The 27,639-nt window shown below is 45.9% G+C and overlaps 1 protein-coding gene across 2 annotated transcripts in view; it reads right to left on the bottom strand.

Moving 5' to 3' along the window:
- Positions 1-750: 750 nt before the first annotated feature.
- The window catches only part of OAS2 (2'-5'-oligoadenylate synthetase 2), a 35,343-nt gene continuing 8,454 nt past the window's right edge, over positions 751-27,639 (bottom strand). The window contains exons 2-10 of one of the 2 annotated variants that reach the window (XM_032240397.1): positions 25,533-25,803; positions 16,627-16,805; positions 14,373-14,608; positions 13,719-13,863; positions 8,844-9,014; positions 6,231-6,519; positions 4,964-5,151; positions 2,917-3,155; positions 751-1,783 (exon numbers count right to left, since the gene is read on the bottom strand). In XM_032240397.1, the coding sequence (XP_032096288.1) occupies positions 1,615-1,783; positions 2,917-3,155; positions 4,964-5,151; positions 6,231-6,519; positions 8,844-9,014; positions 13,719-13,863; positions 14,373-14,608; positions 16,627-16,805; positions 25,533-25,803 (1,887 nt within the window). In that variant the 3' untranslated portion in view covers positions 751-1,614. The remainder of the gene's footprint in view (positions 1,784-2,916; positions 3,156-4,963; positions 5,152-6,230; positions 6,520-8,843; positions 9,015-13,718; positions 13,864-14,372; positions 14,609-16,626; positions 16,806-25,532; positions 25,804-27,639) is intronic. The other variant, XM_032240406.1, reaches the window with a different exon arrangement.

Here is a 27,639-nt window from a genome sequence, read left to right as displayed (position 1 = left end):
GGGGTACATGTAAAGAACATGCAGGATTGTTGCATAGGTACATACATGGCAATGTGGTTTGCTGCCTCCATCTCCATCACCTATATCTGGCATTTCTCCCCATGTTATTCCTCCCCAACTCCCCACCCCCACTGTCCCTCCCCTAGTCCCCCCCAACAGACCTCAGTGTATGATGGAGAGCAACTATTTTTAAAGGCAGGCTGCCTGCAGAGAGGGAGTTCAGCAAGTCAAGACTTCATGGAAGAGTCTGCAGTCCTGATTGATTTCAACGAGTCCAAGAAGCAAGGGAAGGAGAAGTAGGGACCATCACGGGAAGATGGATCCGAGTGACTCTTCCTCATGGTGAGCTGAGTCTTTAAAAGCAATTGCCAGATGACCTCTAGAAGTTTCTTCTAGAATTATCATTCAGGGTTCTGTGGCTCCTGAATGAAAACATCTCATTGGCAATAGCATCCATCCTAGCTCCACAACTTCCCGGTGTCTGCACTGTCTAAAAAGAAAACATACATGGGGGAGAGCAATGTCTCCTAATAGTTACAACCATTGGTTAAAAGAATTTGGGAGACCTGCCTCTGGGAAGGTAACCATTGCCAGAGACAATTTTCTGGAACTTATTGATAATGCAGATCTTTATAATTGGAGCTAACCCCAGGGTTGTCTTGGCCATTTCTTCTATACATTCCACCCAGGATTGGGGGTGTAGAGTTCCTCTACAGCAAGGGTCTCACCTAGGAGCAGAAGACATATGACAAGGTCTCAAGACACTTAATTGTCACAACTGGGTAGCGTCTAGTGAGTAGAGGCCAGAGATGCTGCTCAACACTCTCCTTTGTTTGGAGGTACAGGACAGCCTCCAAATAAAGAACTGTCTAGCCCTAAATGTGAGTAAGTATCTAGGTTGAGAAATCCTGCTTTAAAGAAAGAACCCGGTGGAGAGAGCCGAGCACACCTGGAGGGAGGATATCCTGGTGGAATACACCAGGTATATCTTGGTAGGTGGGGAGGGCTTTGGAGCGGTGTGGCAGACACCCGTGGGTGGCCATTGCAACCCATGTCCACAGTCATCTTCGTAGCCACCTTCAAGTTATAGGTAACCATGTGACATTTCTGAGCAATAAAATGGAAGAGAATTTGCCGGATGCAGCTTCCAATAAAATCACTGTGTTCTTGACCTTTGGGTATCTTTTCCCTTTCTGTTCTTCCTGCTTGGATTGTGAACCAGCCATCTGGAGGTACAGTGGCTGCCTTCAGGGCCATGAGTACTCAAATCAACAGCCAAAGAGGGTGGAGTCAAAAGCCAAAGCCAGAATGATCTGTGAACCCAGGGGAATGTCTGACAATGTCTGAAGACTTATGGTTGTCACTGGGAGAGAAGGGCTAGTGGCATCTACTGGGTAGAGACCAGGGATGCTGCTCTGTACCCTACCGTGCATGAATCCAGGGTTGCCTGTCTGAGGATCATTTGTAGTAGGGGCTTAGTGGGGTGAACAGTTGTTTAAGCTCCTGTGAGCTGGGTTTCCTGTTATTTGTGGCTGAGTTAATTTCAAGTTGCTACAGCAGGAGAAGTTCTTTGATTCGAGCTTGTTACAGGGCTATCTCCAGACAATGCCTCGTTTAGATTACTTTTACTGGCACTTTCCATGGTGCTATTGGGTTTCCAGACCCATCCTTGAAGCAGAGAGAGTATAACCATTCCTTTGCTTCTTTTGCCAGAAGATGCCAACACCAACGGTCCCCTCCACCCACGTCACCAGTGGGTTCGGCTGGGTCCAAGATCACAGGCCTGAATGAGAAGGCAGAAGGCATTAGGAGATTCTAAAAACCAGTGACCTCATAACATGGGGCCCATAATACTTTCAGCAATAACACAATATGTCCTCACAGCTTAGATGTCAGCAACTCAAATATACTAATAGGGTTCAAAGTAACTTCCTAGAGGCTGCATGCAGTGACTCATGGCTGCAATCCTAGCACTTTGGGAGGCTGAAGTAGGAGAATCACTTGAGGGCCAGGAGTCCGAGACCAGCCTGGCCAACATGGCGAAACCCCATTTCTACTAAAAATTTAAAAATTAGCTGGGTGTGGTGGTACACACCTGTAGTCCAAGCTACTTGGGAGGCTGAGGCAGGAGAATCAGCTTGGGCCTGGGAGGCAGAGATTGCAGTGAGCTGAGATGGTGCCACTGTCCTCTAGCCTGGGTGACAGAGTGAGACTCTGTCTCCAAAAAAAAACAAAAATGAAAACCAAAGTAACTTCCTAGAATTAAATTGTATTTTCTGAAAGTGTTTTGAAAGCTGTTAATTGCTATACTCATGAAGCCATAATGAAGGCATTATCAAAATATCTCCTTTATGCTATGTCAACTAAAATATGATGCATAATTTAATCAAATACAATGTTGCCAAGAACCCAGGGTAGGCAACCCACCGGGGCTCTCCTTCTCTCTTCTCCTCTATGCTTTTTCAATGATCCTTTATTTACTCTCTTTCCTTTCCTCTGGTGTCCATCATTTTTGTCCCTTGCCAGTGGCCCTAAACAGATGGATAAAATTTCTTGCTATTCTTGAAGGTCTGAAAGAGTATATAAACCCTAATCCAATAAAAACCCTGCAGGATAAACCAGCCCATGAATGATAGCATTAATTCTCAGGGACACACTTCCAACTCTAACACCTCTTAAATGAAAGCAACTCAGGGACCTGGTGCCTTGAACCTTCCTTCCCTGCTTTTTCTAAGCAGTATTTTCTCCTGCCTCCCTAGATTTTATCCCTGGAGACTGTGAGAGGTTCTGTTGGCTAGCACTTTCCCCCTTTCATGCAATGAATAAATCGTGACCCCAGGAGAGGAAAATCCAGGTCGCAGAGACAGTGTTAAAGGGAATTAGATTAAGAAAAGGATGGGGCCAGAGTGAGCGCACCTGGCTTTCAGCAGCTGGCTCAGTAGGAATTTCCTCACAGTCTCGTCTTCAAAGTTGTAGTTGACCTTCCAGAAGATACAGAGCTGCTGGTATTGTGTGACCAGCTCCAGGACTGTCCGGAAACCCTCTGCAGTGTTAAAATCCGGCACGCCACACCCTTGCTCCCAGGCATAAACAGTGAGCAGCTCCAAGGCATACTTTGGGGGCAAAGACCCCTTTGGCTTCAGTTTCCTTTCACACTAGGGAAGAGTGGGAACATCAGATGAACTGGTTAGGCTAGGAGCTCAGTGAGAGCCACGCAGGGGCCACAGCAGGGCAACTGAGTCACAATGTCATGCTGGTGTGCTCACACTCTGCACTTGGATGTCTAAACCATTCAGCCCTACAGGAGTCCACCTAGCAGCTGGTAGGCAGCACACATGAGTTTCTTTGTCGTGCTTTTGACCATATATGGCTTCCTAGGACAATAGTATATCTACAGTTTACTAGAAAGCCACTGCATGCTAAGTATGGGTCCAGGCATTTTACCCATATCATTCCCAAGCCTCCCCACAATGCAGGCATCATGACCTCCACTTTAGATGGAGACTTTGAGGCTGCGGAAGTGGAGTGATTCACTCAATCTCACACCACGGCCCTGCATCTTCTGATGCACCATGCCAACCCTCTGATTTTCAGAGATGGGAACCACAGAGTTTGGTCTTAGTTTCACGTTTCAGGCAACTGGACACAGAAAGGAGGCATCTCAGGAAGAGCTGATATCGTGGCTGATGTTTGCTGTCATGAGGATATTCAGAAGCTATCTTGTGTGCAAGTGCACGGAGGCTGAACAATATAGAAAATGCAGCCCCAGGCTGGGCACAGTGGCTCACGCCCGTAATCCCAGAGCTTTGGGAGGCCGAGGTGGGCAGATCACCTGAAGTCGGGAGTTTGAGACCAGCCTGATCAACATGGAGAAACCCCATCTCTACTAAAACACAAAAATTAGCCAGGCGTGGTGTCAGATGCCTGTAATCTCAGCTATTTGGGAGGCTGAGGCAGGAGAATTGCTTGAACCCGGGAGGCAGAGGTTGCAGTGAGCTGAGATTGCGTCATTGTACTCCAGCCTGGGGGACAAGAGCAAAACTCCATCTCGAAAGAAAGAAGAAAGAAAGAGAGAGAGAGAGAGGGAGGGAGGGAAGGAAGGAAGGAAGGAAGGAAGGAAGGAAGGAAGGAAGGAAGGAAGGAAAGAGAGAGAGAGAGAAAGAAAGAAAGAAAGAGAGAGAGAGAAGGAAGGAAGGAAGGAAAGAAAAAGAAAGAAAGAAGAAAGAAAGAAAGAAAGAAAGAAAGAGAGAGAGAGAGGGAAGGAAGGAAGGAAGGAAAGAGAGAGAGAGAAAGAAAGAAAGAAAGAGAGAGAGAGAAGGAAGGAAGGAAGGAAGGAAAGAAAAAGAAAGAAAGAAGAAAGAAAGAAAGAAAGAAAGAAAGAAAAAAAGAAAAAGAAAGAAAGAAAGAAAGAAAGAAAGAAAGAAAGAAAGAAAGAAAGAAAGAAAGAAAGAAAGAGAAAGAAAAAGAAAATGCAGCCTCGGTTCCACCTACAGCTTCAGCCTGCCTTCCGGGAGACAGCATGTGCACTGGGAAGCAGAAAAGCCCCACTGGCAACGTGTAAGCATGTAAATTCCAACTTCCAGCCATCCTCTGTAGGCAAGGTAACTGGGATTCCTGCAGAATGCTTTGGCCAGAGTGAGGGCAAAGTAAACCATACGTAACAGCTTTGATGGCCGGAAGTGCTCAGTGCCTGACCCAAATGAATAGGGTTAGTGATGGGAACGTCATCAAGATACCCAGTGGGCAGGTTTCTTAAAGTGGCTCAGCCCTCAGCATGGGAGAGTGTGGGCAACAGGGCGCAATGGTCATGGCTTACTGGTAAAAATAATAACCCCCGGTCAGGGCGAGGACTGGTAAAAATAATAACCCCTGGTCAGGACGAGGACTGGTAAATATAATAACCCCTGGTCAGGACGAGGACTGGTAAAAATAATAACCCCTGGTCAGGGCGAGGACTCATTACCTCTTGGTACCAGTGCTTCACCAGGCGAATTAAATCCTTCAGTTTGGTGTGCCGGGAGTGAATGAAGTTTCGCTGCAGTGCGGTGAAGCAGGTAGAAAACTCTCCTCCCGGGAGGTCTGAGGATTTATACAGATCAATGAGCCCTGCATACACCTCAGGGCTGGATGTGGAGCCAGAACTCAGCTGACCTAGCAGGAGGAAGAGAGTGACATCTGCTTTAATATGCATCATAAGTAACAGATTCCAAAACATTTTTGACAAATATGATTTAATTATGGGAAATTAATTTGAATAGTATTAGCATCTTTGAATGACTGATGTCTAAGACATAGGGAGCATCTCCAGAATAACGAGATACGTAAGAAACTATGTGGTCTTCATTAAAGGGAATTAAAATTGGAAATTTAGTTCCTCAGCTGCTGTAGCCACGTGTCAAGCTCTCCGTGGTTGTAGAACCCAGACAGAGAACATTTTCATTTTCACAGAAAGATCTTCGGGACAACACTGATCTGGAGTTTGCAAACCAATCTGGCACACTGTTTCTTGGTTTGTTTGTTTTGTTTTGTGTTTGTTTTGCTTTTTTGAGACAGGATTTTGCTCTGTTGCCCAGACTGGAGTGCAGTGGCATGATCACAGCTCACTGCAGCCTCCATCCCCCAGGCTCAAGTCATCCTCCCACCTCAGCCTCCTGAGTACCTGGGACTATAGGCATGTGTCACTGTGCCTAGCTAATTTTGTTTATTATTATTATGATTTTAGAAATGAAATCTCACTATGTTGTCCAGGCTGGTCTCGAGTTCCTGGATCAATCTTCCCGCCTCAGCCTCCCAAGGTACTGGCATTGCAGGTGCAAGCCTCTCAGCCCAGACCAACTGCTAGTTTTGTCTGTCTGTCTGTCTGTTTGTTTGTTTGTTTTTAGAGAGAGTCTCACTGTCACCCAGGCTGGAGTGCGGTGGCGCCATCTCGGCCCACTGCAGCCTCCGCCTCCTGGTTTCAAGCGATTCTCCTGCCTCAGCCTCTCTGAGTAGCTGGGATTATAGGCACGCGCCACCATGCCTGGAAATGAGAAATGGGACCAAAATTGTATTCAAGTGTAAAGTATTACTGCCACGATTAATGCCACTTGCTGGGGCCATGGACCCGGGAGTGGCACATGTTTTCACAGCCTATAATCAAGTCACGTGGCTTTCCCTCCACCCTCTGTCCACCATCACTTCCAGGATCCAGAATCTTCTTCCTCCAGAAGCTAAGGTCTGGGGAGCCTTACCCAGTGCGTTAAAGGCAGGAAGCACATCAAAGTTGACACTTTCATTGAGGACTTTGGATTTCAGAGAGAAGCTCAGCACCCTGGGAGCCTCCCACTTGGAAATCTCAAAGCGGACTTCAAGCTCCTCCTTCTTCTCCTGCTGAAAGGCTTCTAGCTGTTGATGGATTTCCTTGATGATTTTGTGCCGCTCGTTTTTTTGGGAGGTGTAGCTTTTAAGAGAGTTATGGAACACGACGAGGTTGCCATCAGAGCCATTTTTCAGAGCTGTGCCTTTGGCGGTTGATCCTCCCTAAGGGAAAAAGGAAGGTTGAAATCCAGAATTTCCTTGACCGAGGAGTCCTGTGCCCCTGTGGGCTGGCACCAATTGGGCTAACTAACATGGTTTCCACGGCCAAGTTCTGCGTTAGGGTCCAGTGAGGGCTGAGTCCAAAGCAGAGGGTTTCTTTTAAAAACTAATAGATAATACAGTTAGTGAACAATACAGTTCCAAAGGCAATTATTCTCCTGCCTTTTACACACGAACAACTGACAGGCTAGTTACAAGTAACCTTCTTCTCAAGTTAATTTCCTAAAGATTTTGCCTGAAGACATATTTAGCTTTATTTAGATTCCTGTGACCAAATAAATCGAGCTGAATGCAATCATTATGGTGAAAGTGCTCTTCTGGAGTTCATGTCCTTTGCAGGGACATGGATGAATCTGGAAGCCATCTTTCTCAGAAAACTAACACGAGAACAGAAAATCAAACACTGCACGTTCTCACTCATAAGTGGGAGCTGAACAATGAGAACGCATGGACACAGGGAAGGGATCACACACCGGGGCCTGTCGGGGAGTGGGGGGTTGGGGAGGGAGAGCATTAGGAGAAATAACTAATGTAGCTGACGGGTTGTTGGGTGCAGCAAACCACTATAGCACGTGTATACCTATGTAACAAACCTGCCCGTTCTGCACATGTGTCCCAGAACTTAAAAGTATAATAATAATAAAAAAAGAAAGTGCTCATCTGTTCTTTGATGTGTGTTTTCTCCTGCGATCTGGGGATCATTGGGTGAATATCCATAGTTGAGGTACAGGGTTGTTAAACTTTCTGCAAAGGGCCAGATAGTACATATTTTGGGCTTTGTGGGCCACTCATGTCTCTGCCATTAAGGCTTCTCCCTTCCCTCCCTCCTCTTTCTCCTCCTTCTCCTCCGTTTAGTTTCTGTAGACAAAAGTGTTTTCTTTCATCCATGGGTAGTAAATGCCTGGTTACATGGGTTAGGGAGGTGAGGAAGGGGTGTGTTCTATTTCCTGTATGCAGACCCTCCATTCTTCCCTGTTCCTGCCCCTTTCATTCATGCAGCCCACCTTTGTCTTTAAGAGCTGGGCTTTGGCGGCTTCTCCCAGACTGTAGCCCCCTCCTCACAATCTCTAGGTGTCACCTTCCCTGGCCTTAGCAGAGAAACCTTCAGCCAGCTCCGGCAAGATAGAAAGCAATGTCTCATCTGCCGATGGCTCTCTCTTCCTCTTTGATGTGTCATATACCTTTTCTTTTTCACTGACTATCATGAGAATGGGGTCTCAGGAAAGAGAGGAGAAAGCACATGCTTTGACGATTCTAACACTGATCGGAAACTCAGTCCTGTTTTCACTCCAATGACCTTCAATGACGCAGTTTACTCATCACCCGGGATATTGATGCCATTTCCCAGGCCCCTCTCTCTAGATGCACAGATTTGTTCTCGCATCACCACAGACATTTACGTGTACATAATAACACTTTCCTCCCTCCCTTCTTGTGACTGTGGGGACACGTTTATCTGGTCGTGTGACCAGTAAATAGAGAGATACATGTCAGCCTGTGGCCTTTGAGCCACCGACAAGAATGACCGAAGCCTCTGAGTCTCTAGCTCAGCTGATGTGGCAAGCCGGGCTCCAGTCACTGAAAGGAGATGGAGATTCTAAGCTCCTTAGAATCTGCAGAGGGTTCAATGGCAGATCCCCTAATGCCATATCCTCCGGGGTCCTGTGGATGCGCCCTTATGTGCACAAATGATCTTTGCAGATGTAACTGAGTTAAGGACCTGGAGATGAGATCAGGAAGGAGAGGAGAAAGCACATGCTTTCACAGTTCTAACCCTGATCAGAAACTCAGTCCTGTTTTCCCTCCAGTGACCTTCAATGAGACAGTTCACTCATTGCCCCAGGGATATTGGTGTGAACAAAATATCCTAGATCCAGAAACAAACCTGTCCTAGTTTCTGGATCAGGCTGGGCCCCAAATCCAATAACAAGTCTTCTTAGAGGAGAAGAGAAGCGGGGAGGACACAGAAGAAAAGGTGACGACAGAGGCAGGGCGGGGAGTGATGTGTCTCCTGGCCCCAAGGATGGCCAGCAGCTCCAAGAAAAACAATACAGAATCAAAGTTGTTTTGTTAATGACCTAGGTGGTCTATCCACAGCCCCCACTGAAAACCAGTGTACTGGTTCTCTTAACTCCCTCCCGGCCTCCCTTCCTCCCATTTCTGAAGGTAGATGGATCCTTGCGAGCTGCAATGCCCACTTCGCTTCCTTCCAGGAATGCCAATATTAAATCACCCCAACAAGACATAGGAGAAAGGCCAGTGCTCACCTGGACAGTCTGGATCTTGGCGATTGATCGTCGGAAGCAATTTTCTTCAAGGAATTTACAGATGATGTTAACAGCACTATTGACCTGCTCTAGGAAGTATTTGTCAGGCTGGAGAAAATCCTTGATGAACTTATCTAGACAGTGGCCCGGGGTTGTGAAGAGTGGCGCAGGCTGGGGAAAGAAGACCCCAAGTGTGAGCGGCCCCTGTAAGCCCACCCAAGGCTTCCTTTCCTGCCTGTCCTGGGCCCCCTACCCTGCCTCTCCCAACTGCCCTCTAGCTCACAGGCTGACATCTTTTCCATCTTTTGTCCTTGTACGAATACATCCCAAGAACACACCTGAGGGTTTGGGGTGGCATGCAAGACCCCCCCAGAAAAAAAACTGTCCTAGTTGCCCCTCATTCCCCCCTAGGAGAGATCCGGATCCTCGTGCGGTGTTCCTGACTGCAGACTCCTCTTCCAGGCCCGGCTGGAGCGTCACCTCCTAACGACCTGGGCCTTCTCGCTTTACCCACACATCTGGTCCTTCCCTGTTTTTTCCGTTTGCTGTAGGTATCAGAGATTGCTGATGACCACATCCATTCCTTTCTTAAGGTTAAACATGCCATGTACGTTTGTGTTGGTTTCCAAGGGCTGCCATAACAAGTGACCACAACTAGGTGGCTTCAAACAAGAGAAGTTTGTTGTCTCCCAGTTCTGGAGGCCAACAGTTCAAACTCCAGGTTTTGGCACAGCTGAACTCCCTCCGAAGCACACGTGGCTAAGGCTCTAGAGACGGGAGGATTATTCTGCATTACCTGGATAGGCCTGATGTCATCACCAGAGTCTTTTTCCTCTTAATTTTAATTTTTAATTGAATTAATTAATTTTTCTCCAATTTTATTTTAGGTTCCAGGAGGGTCATGTGCAGGTTTGTTACATGGGTAAATTGCATGTCGCCGAGGCTTGGTGTGTGAACGATCCCATCATCTAGGTAGTAAGCATAGAACCCAATAGGTAGCCTTCCAATCCGTGCTCCTAACCCATGTTTTTTCAGAAACCGTGTCTCGCTCTGTCACTCAAGCTGGAGTGCAGCAGTGGTGCCATTATAACTCACTGCAGTCTCCAATTCCTAGGCTCAAGAGATCTTCCAGCCTCCGTCTCCACAGGTTTGTGCCACCATGCCTAGTTATTTATTTATTTTAGAGATGGGGTCTCACTAGGTTTCCCCAGGCTGGTCTCAAATTCCTGGTTTCAAGCAATCCTCCACCTCAGCCTTCCACAGTGCTGGGATTACAGGCATGAGCCACTGTGCTTTTAAGGACATGGGTATTTATCAGAGTCAGGCAGGAGGGTCAGAGTTGGAGGAGGTGGTGTGATGATGGAAGCAGAGACAGGGGCTGGAAGATGCTGGGCTGTCGGCTTTGAAGAGGGAGGAAGGGGCCATGTGCCAAGAAATTTGGACAGCCGCAAGGGGCTTGAAAAGGTGAGGAAACACATATTTTTATTTGGTTGGTGCAAAAGTAATTTTGAGACAGGGTCTTGCTCTGTCTCCCAGGTTGAATGTAGTGGCACAATCATGGTTCACTGCAACCTCGACCTTCCTTGCTCAAGTGATCCTTCTGCCTCAGCCTCCTGACTAGCTGGGACTACAGGCATACACCACTGCACCTGGCTAGTTTGTTATTATTATTAGTTTGTAGAGACGGGGTATTGTTATGTTGCTCAGGAACTCTTGGTCGCAAGCGATCCTCCTGCCTCAGCCTCCCAGAGTATTGGAATTACAGGTGTGAGCCACCATGCCTGGCTCAAATTCATGTATTTTAAGTCACTAAGTTTAGGGCATTTTTTAAAAAAAAAGCAGTAAGAGGAAACTAATTCACTGTTCTATACACATGTTGTACTTTTGCTGGCAACACAGACAAGATGGGCTAGCTCACCTGGAAGTGGGGAAGGGCATATGCATGGTATGAGTACATGTGTGTGATGTGCATAAGTGCATGTGTGTGCATGGTGTGAGCACATAGGTGTACATGTGTATGAATGCATGTGTGTGGTATGAGTGCATGTGTGAGCATGTGCATGAGTGCATATATATGCATGGTATGAGTGCATGTATATGCATGTGTATGCATGTGTATGAATGTATGTGTGTGTGGTGTGAGTGCATGTGTGAGCATGTGCATGTGTGTGCATGGTGTGAGTACATATGTGTGCATGTGTGTGGGTGCATATGTGTGTGGTATGAGTGCACGTGTGAGCATGTGCATGAGTTCATGTGTGTGCATGGTATGAGTGCCTATGTATGCATGGTATGAGTACATGTGTATGCATGTGCATGCATGTGTATGAATGTATGTGTGTGTGGTGTGAGTGCATGCATGTGCATGTGCATGAGTGCATGTGTGTGGTGTGAGTGCAAGTGCATGAGTGCATGTGTGCATGTAAGTGCATGTGTGTGCATGTGCATGAGTGCATGTGTGTGCATGGTATGAGAGCACATGCATGCAGGTGTGTGCATGTGCATGAGTGCATGTGTGTGCATGGTGTGAGTGCATGTGTGTGTGTGGTGTGAGTGCCTGTATGTGCATGAGTGCATGGTGTGGTGTGAGTACATGTGTGTGCATGAGTACATGTGTGTGGTGTGAGTGCATGTGTGTGCATGAGTGCATGTGTGTGCATGGTGTGAGTGCATGTGTGTGTGTGGTGTGAGTGCCTGTATGTGCATGAGTGCATGGTGTGGTGTGAGTGCATGTGTGTGCATGAGTACATGTGTGTGGTGTGAGTGCATGTGTGTGCATGAGTGCATGTGTGTGGTGTGAGTGCATGTGTACATGAGCCCTCCAACGTTTGTACCTCCTTATGCAGTGGTTCCTGGGCCTAAATTGTCTTCAACAGATGTAGAGAAGGGATGGTCTCATAGTTCTCAGAATAGAAGTTGATAGGGTAGCAAAGCAAAAACAGCCAAAGTGAGCATCAAAAGATGGTTTAGGAGATGTGTGGAACTAAAGGATGTGTGCTTCTGGGTTGGAAGAGAGTGTCCTATAAAGGACATTCTTGGGATGATTGTCAAAATCATCCCAGTGGGCTGTGTTGGAACAATAATATGTAACTCCTCACCTCCTGAACTTGATATGGCGTGGAGGTTATTGAAGAGGATATTCTTGTTCTCAGAGATCCCTATGAAAGCATTTAAGGGTAAAAAGATGTCTGGCAGTCTACTCTCAAAGGGCTCAGTATAAACAAAAACAACAGCTATAACAATGGGCAGGTGAGGTGGCTCAAGCTTGTAATCCCAGAACTTTGGGAGGCCAAGGTAGGAGGATCACTTGAGCCCAGGAGTTTGAGATCAGCCTGGCCAATGTAGTGAGACCCCATCTTTAAAAATAGATGAAAAACAACTATAACAACAATAATAATAACGTGTGCACATACAAACTAACAGCAAATGTTGCACAGGGTGCATCTGCATGAGGGGCTCATAGCAGTTTATTGAACCATTTTTCTAACTTTTTAAATGTTTCAAAGCTTCAGAATAAAATGTCACGGAAGAGGGGGTAATTTTTTTTGAAAAAATCTGCCTGAAGAAGTCAGGAAAATTGGGGTCAGGGAGCAAAGACCAGGGGTCCAGTGAAAGTAGGGGTTGGGGTGGGCACAGGGGTGACTGCTCAGAGCATCCTGATCCTGCTGGGTTCAGTTAGGGAAGTTCCCCATTCATAGACTCCCCCGCCTCTGTGAAGTTTGCTAAACTCATTTACATCTTCATTTACATGCCAGATTGGTGCTCAGTTAGCCTTCAAATTTCTGTGCAAATGTGATGTGGATTCTGCCTCCCATAACTTGGATATGAATTAATCTCCTGCCTGTGAAGTGTGGAATTTGGTTGGCCCCTTTGGCCTCAATTAATAAAGTTGTCCCCAGTGCGGTTCCCAGGAAAGCTGAGAGGGCTCAGTGGTTTAACCTGGGAAGTTTCTTCTTGGATGGCTTTTCTCTAATAAGTGCTGAGCATGCAGGGGAGCTCGTGTTGGTAGATTTACTTCTCCTTTGGGGGATGGGAAAGGGAAGTCCAGTGCACCTGTTTCACAGCTGGTGCCTTAATTGGTTCTCCTGTTTTGGCCCCACTTCTGCCTCTTGCCCCCAGCACCTGCCTGAATGGAGCTCAGAGCCTGTCCTGGCAGCCACAGTCCCGACTGCCGCCCCCTTCTTTGAGCAATGCTCTGTTTCATGTCTCCACCTGCCTGGCTGTCTCTCTTAAAGAAATTAATTAAGATCTGGTATCTGTGGGTACCCCCTTTCTCTTTGTTCCATTTTCCATTTTGGACTTAGCAGTCATTGCCCCAATGGCGTGCTATGAGTTGAACTGTGTCCCCCTTAAAGATGCTGGGGTTCCAACATACAGTATGGGCGAATGTGCTGTACTTGGAAATAGTGTCTTTTCAGATGGGATCTAGTGAAGATTAGCTCATTAGGGTGGACTCTAATTCAGTATGACTGTTGCTTTTAGAAGAAGAGGAGACAATAAGACAGATATGCACAGAGGGAAGCTGATGTAAAGACACATAGGGAGAAGGCCATGTGACCACCGGGGCAGAGGCTGGAGTGATGCAGCCACAAGCCAAGGACTGCTGGCAACTACTGTAAGCTGGAGGAAGCCTGGAATAATTCTTTCCTATGGCCTGCAAAGAGAGTGTAGCCCTGTCAACACCCTGAGTTTGAACCAGCAATATCCAGAATGGTGAGAGAATAAATTTCTCTGGTTTTAAGCCACCTGTTTTGCAGAACTTTGTAACAGCAGCACAGGAAATTAATACAGGGTACTCTCAGATAATATTTAGCCTGGGTGTCAGGAAGACTTTCCTGCAGCATGCAACACCCTGTATTTGGAAAACCCTCTTACCAGGACATTCCAAGATGGTGCAGGTAACTCATTATCCAACTGGGGAGAAGTCAACCAGGTCTGAGCTTCTTGTTTCAGCCTTTGCCAGCATCTGTTATCTCCACTCACGTTATTGGTTGGGTCGGTTGGATCCAAGATTACTGGCCTGTGTATTCCATTAGATTAAAAAAAATCAGTGGAGCTGCTTGTGGGGGTCAAAATCTGTATTGGGGAAAGAGGCCTCGAGTGGGAATCTGGTAACCTGAATTTGGATTCCCGTGGTTCCTCCAAGCTGCTGAGGGATTTTGTCTATGACATTAAGCTCCTCTGGCCCTGCGTTTGCTGCTTTACAGAGACATTCTATTAATAAAATAACAAACCAGTCTCCTCTTCCTGCCACTCCCCGCTTCTCTCTTAGCCCCTTCTTTCTATAAGGGGAAGTGTCTCTTCATGTGTTTGTTTAGGGGACAAAATGTGATTATGGTTTGGAACGTGAAAAGCAATGGCTGGACCTCCCCTCTTTCAGACAGACCCCTCTGCCTCCCCACCCATGGTGGCTGCCATTCTTCTGGTACATCACTGACTGGACAGGGCAAGGCTGAGATCTCATTCCAAAAAGGTACACCTAGCATGCAGATGATGAGGTACAGGGCTAGGGCATGAGAAGCTTGGCACCTCACTGATTGGAGCTGGTGCAGCAAGACGTTCCTGACGGTCTCATCTTCAAAGTTGTAGTTGACCATCCAATAGATACACAGCTGCTCCTGGCATTTGATCAGCCCCAGAACAGTTCTGACGCCTTCAGCAATGTCAAAGTTGTCTTTTCTGCACCCCTGTTCCCAGGCATACACTGTCAGCAGCTCCAGGGCGTACGGAGACAGCAAGGGTAAACCGTTCATTTTTTTCTGGCACTATGGAAGAAGAAAAGGGTGGCGGCTTATTTGGGAATCGAGTTCTTCCTATGTCGGTGATCTGAAATCAAGAAGCCAGAAGCCTATAGGAAGTCATTCTCCCTCGCCAGAATGCCTGCAATTCAGTGGACCCACAATACCAAGTCTTGACAAAGACGTGAACCAACTGGGATGGAGCAGGGACCTCTCTCAGGGGCCTGCAGGCCACCACTGCCCCCATCCCACAAGCAGGAAAAGAATGGAAAATCTTGAGTTTTTTTCAAGGGAAATTCCAGGCACCTCACTAGCTTTGAAAAGTCAATGAGTCACTTGATAAACAAAAATATAGTAGTTCAGGGTCTACAGGAGTGGTGAAAAAAAAAAAACCCAATAAAATAAAAACAACAAAAGACGGTAATAGTCACTTAAAACAATAGCCAAGGAAGTCAGAGTCAGAAGATGTTTTGTTCCCTGTAGAAACTAAAGATAACATCTTAACACATGTCCCTGAGTTGATTTTCAGAAACTCAGACCCCCACCAAGTGAATCCATGGGCAGGTAGACCTCAGATAAGGGGAAGCTGAGGATTAAACCCTGGCTTGTTCTTTGTTCTAAATGTCTTCCTGAGGGTCCTGGAGGAGGTCACACCTATCAGCCAGAGCTAACATTCCTTTCTGCTGATCTGAAATTTTTAGACAAAGCTTCACCTACTTCACCAATCAAAAATCAGAAGGTCTTTGAATCCTGTGACCTGCACCACCCATCCTCCTCCTCCCACCTGCTTGGGGATGTCCCACCTTTTTAGGTCAAACCAATGTACAGCCTCTATGTGTTGACTTATGGCTTTGCCTGTAACCTCTGTCTCCTCACCTTTAAAACTCTTACCTATAAGCCATTGGGGAGTTCAGCTCTTAAACATGAGCTGCCCGGTTCTCCCCGCTTGGCTCCCTGCAGTAAATGCCTCACTCTTCCCCTGCAATCCCAAAGTCACTGTTTGGCTTTGCTGTACTAGGTGAGCAGATCCTTGGATTTAATAACATGCCTGAAACTCATACCTTGCTCATGAGAGTGTAATTTGGTAAGATTTTGGAAATGGTTTGGCAAGATTTGCTATAATTAAACAAAAAAAATCAAATAAACTACATGTATTTTATATATTTACACATATATGTACACAAATTCGTATACATGTACTAGATAGCCCAGCAATTCTACTGCTACATGTTTACCCAAGAGAAATGAATGCTTACATTCACAGAAAGACACGTAAGAGAATATCCATAGTAAACTAATTCATAATCGCCCCAATTTGAAAATGACCCAATCATCTATCAGTAGCAGATTGGATCATGTATGTTATATTAATACAATGGAATATGGAAAAACAATAGAGGCGGACAGATCTTGAGGTCAGGAGATCGAGACCATCCTGGCTAACATGGTGGAAACCCTGTCTCTACTAAAAATACAAAACTTAGCCAGGTGTGGTGGGTGGATCTCCTGAGGTTAGGATTTGAGACCAGCCTGGCCAGCATGGTGAAACCTTATCTCTACTAAAAATACAAAAATTAGCTAGGTGTGGTGATGCATGCCTGTAGTCCCAGCTACTCAGGAGGCTGAGGCAAGAGAATTACTTGAACCCGGGAGACAGAGGTTACAGTGAGCCAAGATCCCATCACTGCACTCCAGCCTGGGCAACAGAGCAAGACCCTGCAACCACGTGAATGAGTCTCTCAGACATAATGTTGAGCAAAAGAAAGCAGACATACATGGGCTCATGTACAGTATGAGCCCACTAATCTGTGGTGGTGACAGATGTTAAAATAGAAGTTTGTTTGGGAGGATTACTGGAGGGGGGCAGTGGGCTTGAGGCACCTTCTGGGGTGCAGGAAATGTTCCCTCTGTTGATTAGGCATTGCCGGTAAGATTATAAAAATACATGGAGCTGTATACCTAAGAGTGTTGCACTTTACTGGATGTCAATTATCTCGATAAAAAGGAAATAAATGATAACTGTATATAGACAGTTGGAAAATTACCTGTTGATGCCAGTGCTTTATCAAGAGGATCAAATCCTTTAGTTTTCTGGGACGGTTGTTAAAAAACTTCTGCTGAAGTTCGGTGAAGCAGACTGCAAACTCACCAGGGCGGGCATTTGTCTTATCCAAGGATCTTTTGAGCTCTCGATAGATCCAGGGGCTGGGATTGTCATTTAAGCCTGAAGTGAAAGAGAAATTGGAACTTTAGTATTTATGTAATCTGGTCTCAGAGAGACAGGGTGCTCTACAACGAAGGTCAGTTGTAGTTTGATAGCACACAACCTCTGCTTCATCGGTCAAAAGACTGGTACCTTTACATAAAGCATAATGGGGAAGGATGATTTGGCCCATTAGATAATAAAGGGTAGTCTAAAGTGACTATAATGAAAACGGTATGGTGTTAACCCAAGTCAAGATCAGCAGAACCGAATGAAGGGACAAGAGATGCAATTCTAAATGGCAAAGGGAATACTCCAAATTAGTAGGGAACAAGTGGGTTCTTTAAAAAAATTGTTGGTGTTGGCATAACTGGTATACATCTGGAAGAAAGGAAAGTTAGGAAAGTTTATGTTTTACATGCAATATATTCTGTTACCGAGTCCATCCAGTAAATATCCTATTTCAGGGTGTCAGCGTATAGGGAGGAGGCAGGCAAGGTGGCAGCAGGGCCTTGGAAGCCTGGGAACAGAGGCTGCTTTAATCAATGTGTTTCCATTCTTGCTAGCTAAGCTCCATTGTTTATAAACACGTTTATTTAGCTTGGCATGGTGGCTCATGCCTGTAATTCCAGCTCTTTGGGAGTCTGAGGCAGGTGGAACATTTGAGGCTGGGGGTTTGAGATCAGCCTGGCCAATATGGTGAAACCCCATCCCTACTAAAAATACAAAAATTAGTTGGGCAGGTGGCAGGCACCTGTTATCCCAGCTACTCAGGAGGTTGAGGCAAGGGAATAGCTTGAACCCTAGAGGCAGAGGTTGCAGTGAGCCATAATTGTGCCACTGAACTCCAGCCTGGGTGACAGAGTGAGACTCTGTCTCAAAATAAAAATAAAATAAACACACTTATTGATTGATTACTGTTACTGAAACACCAGGGGTTCAGTCTAGGTCCTGCACAGAAAGCCAATGACTGAAACAACAAGTGTGGCCAAGAAGAAGGCTTTAATCAGGTGCTGCAGCCAAGTCGATGAGAGATCAGTCTCAAATCCTTTTCCCTGACAGACTAAAGTTAGGGTTCTGTATAGCAGAGAAGAAATGTCACTATGTTTGGGAAAACAGGATTTGGGGAGGGGTAAGGAGGCAATCATGAGGAATAAGGGATCTGATATTGCATTGTCTGGATGCAGTGACTGATGATTTTCAGTTCTTTGATACTTTTTGAGAGGTCTGAGGGTCCTTTTCTGATGAAGGAGCTCAAGTTAAACAAAGGTAAGTTTCGAGCTTTAAGATGAGAAGAGTCATTTCTATGTTGATAACAACAACAAAACCCCAAACAAACAAACAAAACCAAAACCAAAAACAAAATGGTCTATGGGATACTGGGTTTGGTTCATCATTACTCTTATTTTTAGAGATAGAGTCTTCTCTATCACTCGGGCTGGACTGCAGTGGTGCAATCATAGCTCACTGAACCATCAAATATATTTCAAAGCTCAAGTGATCCTCCTGCCTCAGCCTTCTGAGTAGCTAGGACCACAGGCATGTGTCACCATGCTTGGCTTTATTTTATGTTATTATTATTATTTTTTGAGATGGCATCCTACTATGTTGCCCAGACTGGTCTTGAACTCCTGGCCTCAAGTGATCTTCCCACCTCGGCCTTCCAAAGTGTTGAGATTACAGGTGTGAGCCACCACCCTGGCCCATAGACATATTTAGATAAATAACCAGGAGAAAACAGCCAGCTTGTTCCTTTCATACACCCCAGTGGATATTTACTGACTCCCTAGACGTGGTTCTGGGCACTTGGCATGCAGGGAGGTTGAGGGAAAGAGCATCCTATCTTCCTCCATAATGATAATAAATAGCTAACATTTATTGTGTGCTTACCCTAAGCCTTTTATGAACAGTGAAACATATAAGCCTTACAAAACTCAAAACTCTTAGCTGGCAAGTGCAATCGCAATTACTAATTTACAGATGAGGATAATGGAAATACCAGCAAGTCAAATACCAGCTGGTATCAAGAAATACCAGCAAGTCAAGCAAGTAAATAGGTACTTCTCGCTTTGGGTCAAAGTCCCTAGGGGGAGAGCTGTAGTGGCACCCAGTGGTGGAAAGAAATGCAGAATTGGAGACAGCCTGCCGGGACCTGGTGTAAAAAATAGGCCAGGTTAGTCAGGCTAATATTTATTTATTTTATTCAAAAAAAAAAAAATCAAGTTACCAATTCCCCTGTAGGTTGCTTTGCTCATAAAGTGACCCTGTGTTTCCTTCATAAAAGGGAGCCTATAAGAGTTTGGGATGTGCAGCTTTACCACCATCTAGTGGCGCCTTCTGGGTAGAACATGCAGGGAACAGGTAATTTCTCATTTTCACACCATCCTTGCATGGTGGGGTGGACCCAGTAGAGGGCGCCCTGGCCAGGTCTCCCAGCATGGCTCTTGGAACAGGAGGAGACTTTCCTATGAGAATTATGAGTGCACCTGTCTCCCACCTTGACTCCAGCCCTTGTTTGAAGCAGGCCCCCACCCCCAACCCTGAGCGTCCTAATGGCCCTGGAAGCTAGTTTTGAGTCTGATTGTACAGCTGCTGGTGTAGGTGAGTAGTAGGACCAGGATAATAGCTCAGGGCTGCCAACTTCCCAAACTGGCGCATGTTTCCCCGAGCCAGGCCTCCTTTCTGTGAATGTGAGTTATCAAGATGTGTGTATGTCTCCACCTTATCAGTGATGGCTCGGCTAATTGTTCTTCTAGGTTCCTGGTAACCCAGAAATTCTTTAAAACTATAGGTGATGGAAGGTACTTGGGCTTAGAAGACCTGGGCTTTTCGGTTTCCCCACTTATTCAGTGATGGCTTAAGTTTCAGCTGGGGAATTTTCTTTCCCTTCCCCTACTCCTCCCCTTTCCCCTCCCTTTTCCCCTCCCCTTTCCCCTCCCCTTTCTCCCTCCCCTTTTCCCTCCCCTTCCCTCCTCCCCTCTCCTCCCTCCTTTTTTCTTTTTCTTTCCTTTTCTTTGTTTTTCTTTTTCTTTCCATCAGGTCTTGCTCTGTTGCCCAGGCTGGAGTATAGCGGTGTGATAAGAGCTCACTGCAACCTTGAACTCCTGTGCTCAAGTGATCCTTCTGCCTCAGCCTCCCCAGCAGCTAGGACTGCAGGTGCATGCTACCCCATCTGACTAATTTTCAATTCTTTTGTAGAGATGGGTTTCACTATGTTGCCCAGGCTGGTCTTAAACTCCTGGCCTAAAGCAATCCTCCTGCCTCAGCCTTCCAAAGCGCTGGGATTATAGGCATGCGCCACCACACCCAGCCTGGAATTGTTTAAGTTTGTGATTATATGTGCACCTGTCTTGAGACTATCTATCTCATCCATAAATATATACATACATTTACTATCTATCTGTCCATCCATCTATATCCGTTTATCCATCCATTTTCCTTCCATCCATTTATCCATCATGATCCATCTATCCATTCATCCAACAACTATGATTAATAGTGAACATTGTACTAGAGACCATAGAAGAACAACATACTCATGATACCTGTCCTCATGGAGCTTCTAGTCTAGAAGAGGAGAAAGCTAAAGAAATTATTTCCATATAAGTTGTGAAAAGATAATAAGTCTTGGGGCCCCAAAATCACTCAGGTAAAGGGAAAAGTCAGGCTGAGAACTGCCAGGACAAACCTGCCTCCCATTCTATTCATTCACCCCTCTGCTCACTAAGATAAATACATATCTGATTGCCTCTTTTGGAGAGGTTAATCAGAAACTCAAAGGCATGCAACTATTGGTCTCCTATCTACCTATGATCTGGAAGCCCACTCCCCACTTTGAGTTGTTCCACTTTGCCTTGAGTAGTCCCGTCTTTCCAGAGCGAACCATTGTTCATCTTACATATGTTGAATGATGTCTCATGTCTCCCTAAAATGCGTAAAACCAAATTGTGCTCTGACCGCCTTGGGGACATGTCATCAGGACCTCCTGAGGCTGTGTGATGGGCACACGTCCTCAACTTGGGCAGAATAAACTTTCTAAACTAACTGAGACTGTCTCAGATATTTGGGGTTTGCAAAGTGATAAATCTCATGATTCAGAAAGCACAAATTGCTACTATGTGGGAAGTGGATCTAACCCAAACGTACAGAGCCAGAGGACTTAAAGGATGAGCTGGAATTATCCAAAAATAAAAGGCTGGGGGAAATATGTTCCAGGCAAAGGAACAATATGGGCCAAAGTCTGAAGTTGAGCTAACACCATGTGGGTTTGAGGAGCTCAGGGAAGGTCAGAGTGGCAGAAGCACAGGGAGTTAGTTGGTGGAGAGTGGTACAGCTGGAGAGGTAAGTAAGTAGGGGCTGCCAGATCATAAAAGTCCCGTCCTGCTGAGGAGTTTGATCCTTAACCTTGTAAACCAAAAATAAAATTCTAAGCCTTCCCAACCAACTAAATGAACCCCTCTCTTGGTCAAGGGGAACCCCCAAAGGAACCTGAAAAACTAGATCAGGTCCTGACGGGAAGGAGGAGCTCGGACATAGCTCATTATACTCTCCTCCATTTGGATTTCAGGCACAAATGACAAACATTCACATTAAAATAGAGATCCCAAGAACAGGTCTCCTTGTAGCAATAAGACACCACATTCCAACCTAACTCTGGTATAGCATCATATGACAGATCACAGGCCCTAAAGGAAATCAAAAGTATTTTACCCCAAAATATATTTCTTTAACTTGTTTTGGAATGGTCCTGCAAAGCTGTGTCGTCTGGGAAAATTCACATTCTGTGGCAAAGCCCCTTCCCCTTCCAGGTCTTTTTCTGATTCAGGAGAGATTTTAACTAACAGTCTAACACCTTTAAGTTCTGATAGGAGACATTTACCACTTATTCTCCCTGAAACCTGCTACCTGGAGGCTTCATCTCTATAATAACAACCTTGGTTTCCACAACGCCCCTTATCTTAACCTGAACTCCTTCCACCAACTGCTAATCAGGAAATCGAAATTTTTTTTTTTTTTTTTTTTTGAGACAGGAGTCTTGTGTTGCCCAGGCTGGAGGGCAGTGGCATGATCTCGGCTCACTGCAACCTCCACCTCCCAGGTTCCACTGATTCTCCTGCCTCAGCCTCCCGAGTAGTTGGGACTACAGGCACGTGCTACCACGCCCAAATAATTTTTCTATTTTGTAGTAGAGATGGGGTTTCACCATATTGGCCAGGCTGGCCTCAAACTCCTGACCTCGTAATCTGCTCGCTTCGGTCTCCCAAAGTGCTAGGATTTCAGGCATGAGCCACTGTGCCCAGCTAGGAAATCCTTATAACCACCTATGACCTGGAAGCCCCTGCTTTGAGACAGCTTGCCTTTCCAGGCTGAACCAATGTATACCTTATGTGTGTGCTTTATGTTTCTCCCTGTAAATTCTGTCCCCCTAGACTGTACAAAACAAGCTGTAATCTAGTCACCTTGGGCACATATTCTCAGGAACTCCTGAGGCTGTGTCACAGGTCATGGTCCTCATAGCTGGCTCAGAAAAAACCTTTTAAAAATGCAATGAAAAGCCATTAGTGGCAGAGTGTGTGACACAATGATATTTGTGTGTGGAAAGAGAGCACCAGCTGCAGCGTGGAGTGAGAGAGGAGGCAGGGAGACAGTTAGGAAGCCATTGCCACATCCCTGGAGTGACATTGACTAGGGAAGTAGCAGTGGGACAGGAGAGAAGTGAAGCAGATTTAGGAAAGTTAGGCAGAACTGGCAGGACTTAGCGATGGGCTGTGAGTGGGGAGGTAGGGGAGTTGGAGATTCAACCCTGGCTTAGGTGTATGAACAAAAAATAGAATTTGAAGCCCCCAGTCATCTGAATGGACCCCTCCTCTCAGCAAGGGCATTCCAAATTGACCTGAAAACCCAGTTCAGGCCGTGACGGGAAGGAGGAACCAGACACGCCTCATGATAACTTCCTCCTTTCCCTTCTGGAATTAATGATAGAACAGACTCTTGCCTGATAAGAAATATTTACAATCTATTCTCTCTGAAGCCTGTGACCTGGAGGCTTCATCTGCATGATAAAACGTTGGTCTCCACAACCCCTCATCATCATAACCCAGATGTTCCTTTCTATTGATGATAACGCTTTCAATCAATTGCCAATCAGAAAATCTTTAAATCTACCAATGACCTGGAGGTCCCACTTTGAGTTGCCCTGCCTTTCCAAACCAAACCAACGTACATCTTACATGCATTGATCGATGTCCCATGTCTCCCTAAAATGTATTGTATTAGTCTGTTCTCATGCTGTTAATAAAGACATACCTGAGACTAGTTCATAAAAGGAAAGAGGTTTCATTGACTCACAATTCCACATGGCTGGAGAGACCTCACAATCATGGTGGAAGAGCAAGGGACATCTTACGTGGTGGCAGGCAAGAGAGAGCTTGTGCAGGGGAGCTCCCCTTAATGAAACCATCTCAAGAGACTTACTCTTTATCAGGAGAACAGCATGGGAAAGACCCGCCCCTATGATTCAGTTACCTCCCACTGGGTCCCTCCCATGACACGTGGGAATTATGGGAGCTGCAATTCAAGATGGGATTGGGTGGGAACACAGTCAAACCATATTATGTATAAATCCAAGCTGTACCCTGACCACCTTGGCACATGTCATCAGAACTTCCCGAGGCTAAGGTTAAAGATGTCATGGGCACATCCTTAACCTTGGCAAAATATACTTTCTAAATAAATTGGGAGCTGTCTCAGATACTTCTGGTTTACAGGTGATAGTGTTGCTGGAAAAGAGGGTCCTGATTCAGACCCCAAGAGAGGGTTCTTAGATCTCATGCAGGAAGGAATTCAAGGCAAGCACAGAAGCAAATTTATTAGAAACTATTTTGTTACAGAGTAGGGCATCCTCGGAAAGGAGAGGGAATGTGCCATTCTTTGTTAGTGTATTTGTTTATAAGAAATTATAAGAGGCTGTAAGTAAAAGTGGAATGTGCAGATGTGCTCACTAAAGGTAGGAGCTATTGGTGCTGTTAAATCAAGTTTAGCCTAAAACTGCCTTCTTACATATTTTAAGTTGGGCCTAAGATTTCCCTGCACATGGTGAACTATAACCTAAATGGATGTGTAAACAGACTGCAACCTCCTCTTGTGCCAGTCACTGAGTTCTGGTCAATTAAAGGTGACCAACTGGTCAAATCTTATTCAAATAAGGCCAATGCTGAGCGATAACCAGCCTGGTTGTTTCTGTGCCTCATTTTCACTTTCAGTACATTACTTTCCTTTTCCTGTCCATAAACCCTCTTCCACCATGTGGCTGTGTTCGAGACTTTCTGAACCTACTCTGGCTCAGGAGGCGTCTAGATTCATGAATTGTCTGCTCAGTTAAACACCATTAAATTGAAATTGGCTAAGAATTTTTTCCTCCTCCTCCTCCTCCTCCTTCTTCTTCTTTCTTCCTTCTTTCTTCTTCTGTCTTCTTCTTTTCTTCTTTTTCTCCTCCTCCTCCTCTTCTTCTTCCTTTCTTTTGTTGAGATAGAGTTTCACTCACGTTGCCCATGCTGGAGTGCAATGGTGTGATCTCGGCTCACTGCAACCTCCGCCTCTTGGTTTCAAGCGATTCTCCTTCCTCAGCCTCCCGAATCAGTTGCTGGGATTACATGACTGCACCACCATGCCTGGCTAATTTTATATTTTTAGTAGAGATGGGGATTCTCCATGTTGGTCAGGCAGGTTTCGAACTCCTGACCTGAGGTCATCCGCCTGCCTCAGCCTCCCACAGTGTTAGGATTACAGGCATGAGCCAGTGCACTCAGCCCAAGAATTTTCTTAACAGTAGTATCAATGACCATTAATCCTTCAACCTAAGCCTGCTCATTAATGTTGTCTTTAAGTGGGCTGCACTTTTAGAACATCTGGACATTCTGTAGGCTTAGTGGGAGATGTTTTGTATGGCCATAAATATTCTGCAATTATAACTGGTAGTCAGCTTAGACTGTGGCTATTTTCAGACCCAAGTATTAAGGCTGCAGGTTCCTTGTGGGTGCCTAGCTACCTGCTTTAAGATGGAATCACTCTAGCCATCTTTTATTAAACCAGAAGCCTGGTAAGCAGAGGTTACTTTAACAGTAAGCAAGAATGTGGGAATGTTTGCTGAGACAGGAGACACAAGACATGGTCAGGTCTTGGGGATTTAGGAGTTGGGTTCAAGGCACCCCTCAAGCTTTGGTAGTTATCTATGGAAGGTTGTTGCCTTGATTTTGACCTGGTAGGAAGGCAGACTTCAGATACTTTTCCCAGCTGGACTTTCTCCAGATGTTTGCCTCATCCTCTCACTGTAACCAACACTGACTCTGGTCAAAACCCGCAAGTGTGATCTGTGGACCAGCATCATCATCATGAAGCTGGCTAGAAATATGAAATCCTGGACACTGACTCAGACCTCCTGAGTCAGGATCTGCAATTTAACAAGGTTCCAGGTGATTTATGTATATAGGATGGCTTAAAAGGCTCTGCTTTAGATTCTAGAATCCAAAACATTTTCTCCAAAGACAATCAGGATATGGGGGAGAAGTTAGTTCCAGAGAAGACAGAGCGAGTCCAGGGTAGAAGGGATTCTTCTCTCCTGAGGGTCTATGGTCTCCTGTTTTTGAAAGTAGCAGTGGTATCTATCCCACCCACAGCCTAGAGGATGCACAGGGCAGTCTGGTACCCCCTTTTTTTTGCTTTTCTCCCCCAACACCCAGGAATGCTTACCCAGAGCATTGAAGGCGGCCAGCACCTCAAAAGAGATTCTCTGATCTTTTGTGAACACTTGGATGGTGAACCCATCATCAGACATCTGGATCTCAAAACTGTCTTTCATCCACTCTGTGAACAGACATAAGTTCAGCTTATGCCCAGTTTTGACGAGGTTGTCACGTTGGCTTCTCTTCTGATCCTGGAATTGTTTTAAGTCACCGAAGAAGAGGACGAGTGTACCATCGGAGTTGCCTCTTAAGACTGTTTCCCGGCCATAGGAGCCACCCTGCCAGTGACAAAGAAGCAGATGTGAGTCTCTAGACTCTGGGGTTACAGGGATCTCTAGCAGGCAGTGGTATTTTTCAACTCAAGCAAAAGCCAAAAATGTCACCATTGTCCTTTTTTTTTTTTTTTTTTTTTTTGGAGTCTTGCTCTGTTGCCCAGGCTGGAGTGCAATGGCACAATCTCAGGTCACTGCAACCTCCACCTCCCAGGTTCAAGCAATTCCCCTGCCTCAGGTTCCTGGTTATAGGTGTGCACCACCACACCTGGCTAATTTTTGTATTTTTAGTAGAGATGGGGTTTCACCATGTTGGTCAGGCTGGTCTCGAACTCCTGACCTCATGATCTGCCTGCCTCAGCCTCCCAAAGTGCTGGGATTACAGGCGTAAGCCACTGTACCCAGCTCATGGTCTTAAAATTGAGTGGCAGGTATCCATTTGTCCCACAAAGACCTGATTGGGATGCTCTTAGTAACACTTTTCATACTAGCCCCAAGCTGGAGGTGACTCAAATGGCCATTGACAATAGAAAGGGATTGAACTGCCCCACCTGCCACCACTGGCACCTGTGCTTACTGTCTCAGGGCCTGAGGATGAGATTGCCCCACCCAGCATTGTTGTTGGTGCCTGTGCACCTCATCTGGGGATCTGGGGATCAAATTGTCTCACCTGCTGCCAGCACCTGCATGCATCATGAAGAACCTGATGACAGGCTCACGCCACCTGCCACCAGCATCCACATGTGCTGCCTGGGGCCAGAAGATTGACCCATCCTGGTTCTTCTTTATTTCTGAATGATAGCTTTGATGGGTATAGTATTCTTGTCTGAAAGGTTTTTTTTTTTTTTTTTTTTTTTTCCCACTCTATCATCCTATTCTCTGCCGACCTGTAGGTTTCTGCTCAGAAATCTGCTATTAATCCCTTATATATGTGACTTTATACTTTTCTCTTGCTATTTTCAGAATTCTATCTTACTTTTTGACTTCCGACAGTTTGACTATAATATGCCTTGAAGAAGGCCTTTTTGGGTTAAATCTATTTGAGAATCTTTGAGCTTCCTGTATCTGAGCGTCTAAATCCCTTGCAAGACATGGGGAGTTCTCAGCAGCACAGGCACACATCCTCCAGAGGCCTAAGAATGGGCTCACTCTGCCTGCCACATATGGTGACCACATGTGTCTCCCAAGGGTCTGGAGACCAGTTTACTCAGCTTGCCATCACTGATGCCTGTGTACAACACTTGAGGGCCCGAGGGTTGACCTGCTGCTGCCACTTCCACACAGTCCCACCTGGGGACCAAGGACCTGCCTGTTCATTCCACTGCTGTTACCACTGGCACCTGAGCATGTCATCTTGAAGTCTGAAACCTGACCCACCTGGACTCACCAGCATTGGGACCCATATACACGCTTGGGACCTGAGGACCAGCATGCCTGGCACACTGTTGTCACCACTGGTGCTCAAAGACCAGCCTGCCTGATGTCCCTGTCCCCAGTACAGCCTTTCCACAGACTCCATTAACCATTACAACGTCAGCCATTGAAGAACTCACAGACGACATTGATGCAAAGGAAATCATATGGAGACTCCATTACTGTGCCCACACAGAATCAAAGCCAAAGTACTCCACTCAAACAACACTATAAACACATCTACAGGAAAACATCTTTTTATTTATGTATTTATTTTTTTATTTTTATTTTTTTTTAAGAGACAAGGTCTCGCTATGTTGCCCAGGCTGGAGTGCAGTGGCTATTCACAGGTGTGATCCCACTACTGATCAACATGGGAGTTTTGTCTTGCTCCGTTTCCAGCCTAGGCCGGTTCACCCCTCCTTAGGC

This window comes from Sapajus apella, unplaced genomic scaffold, assembly GCF_009761245.1.
Source record: "Sapajus apella isolate SASKATOON/1434 unplaced genomic scaffold, GSC_monkey_1.0 scaffold2, whole genome shotgun sequence".
Classification (NCBI taxonomy): Eukaryota; Metazoa; Chordata; class Mammalia; order Primates; family Cebidae; genus Sapajus; species Sapajus apella.
Note: the sequence above shows the minus strand (reverse complement) of the source record. Positions and strands in the feature narration are given on the sequence as shown.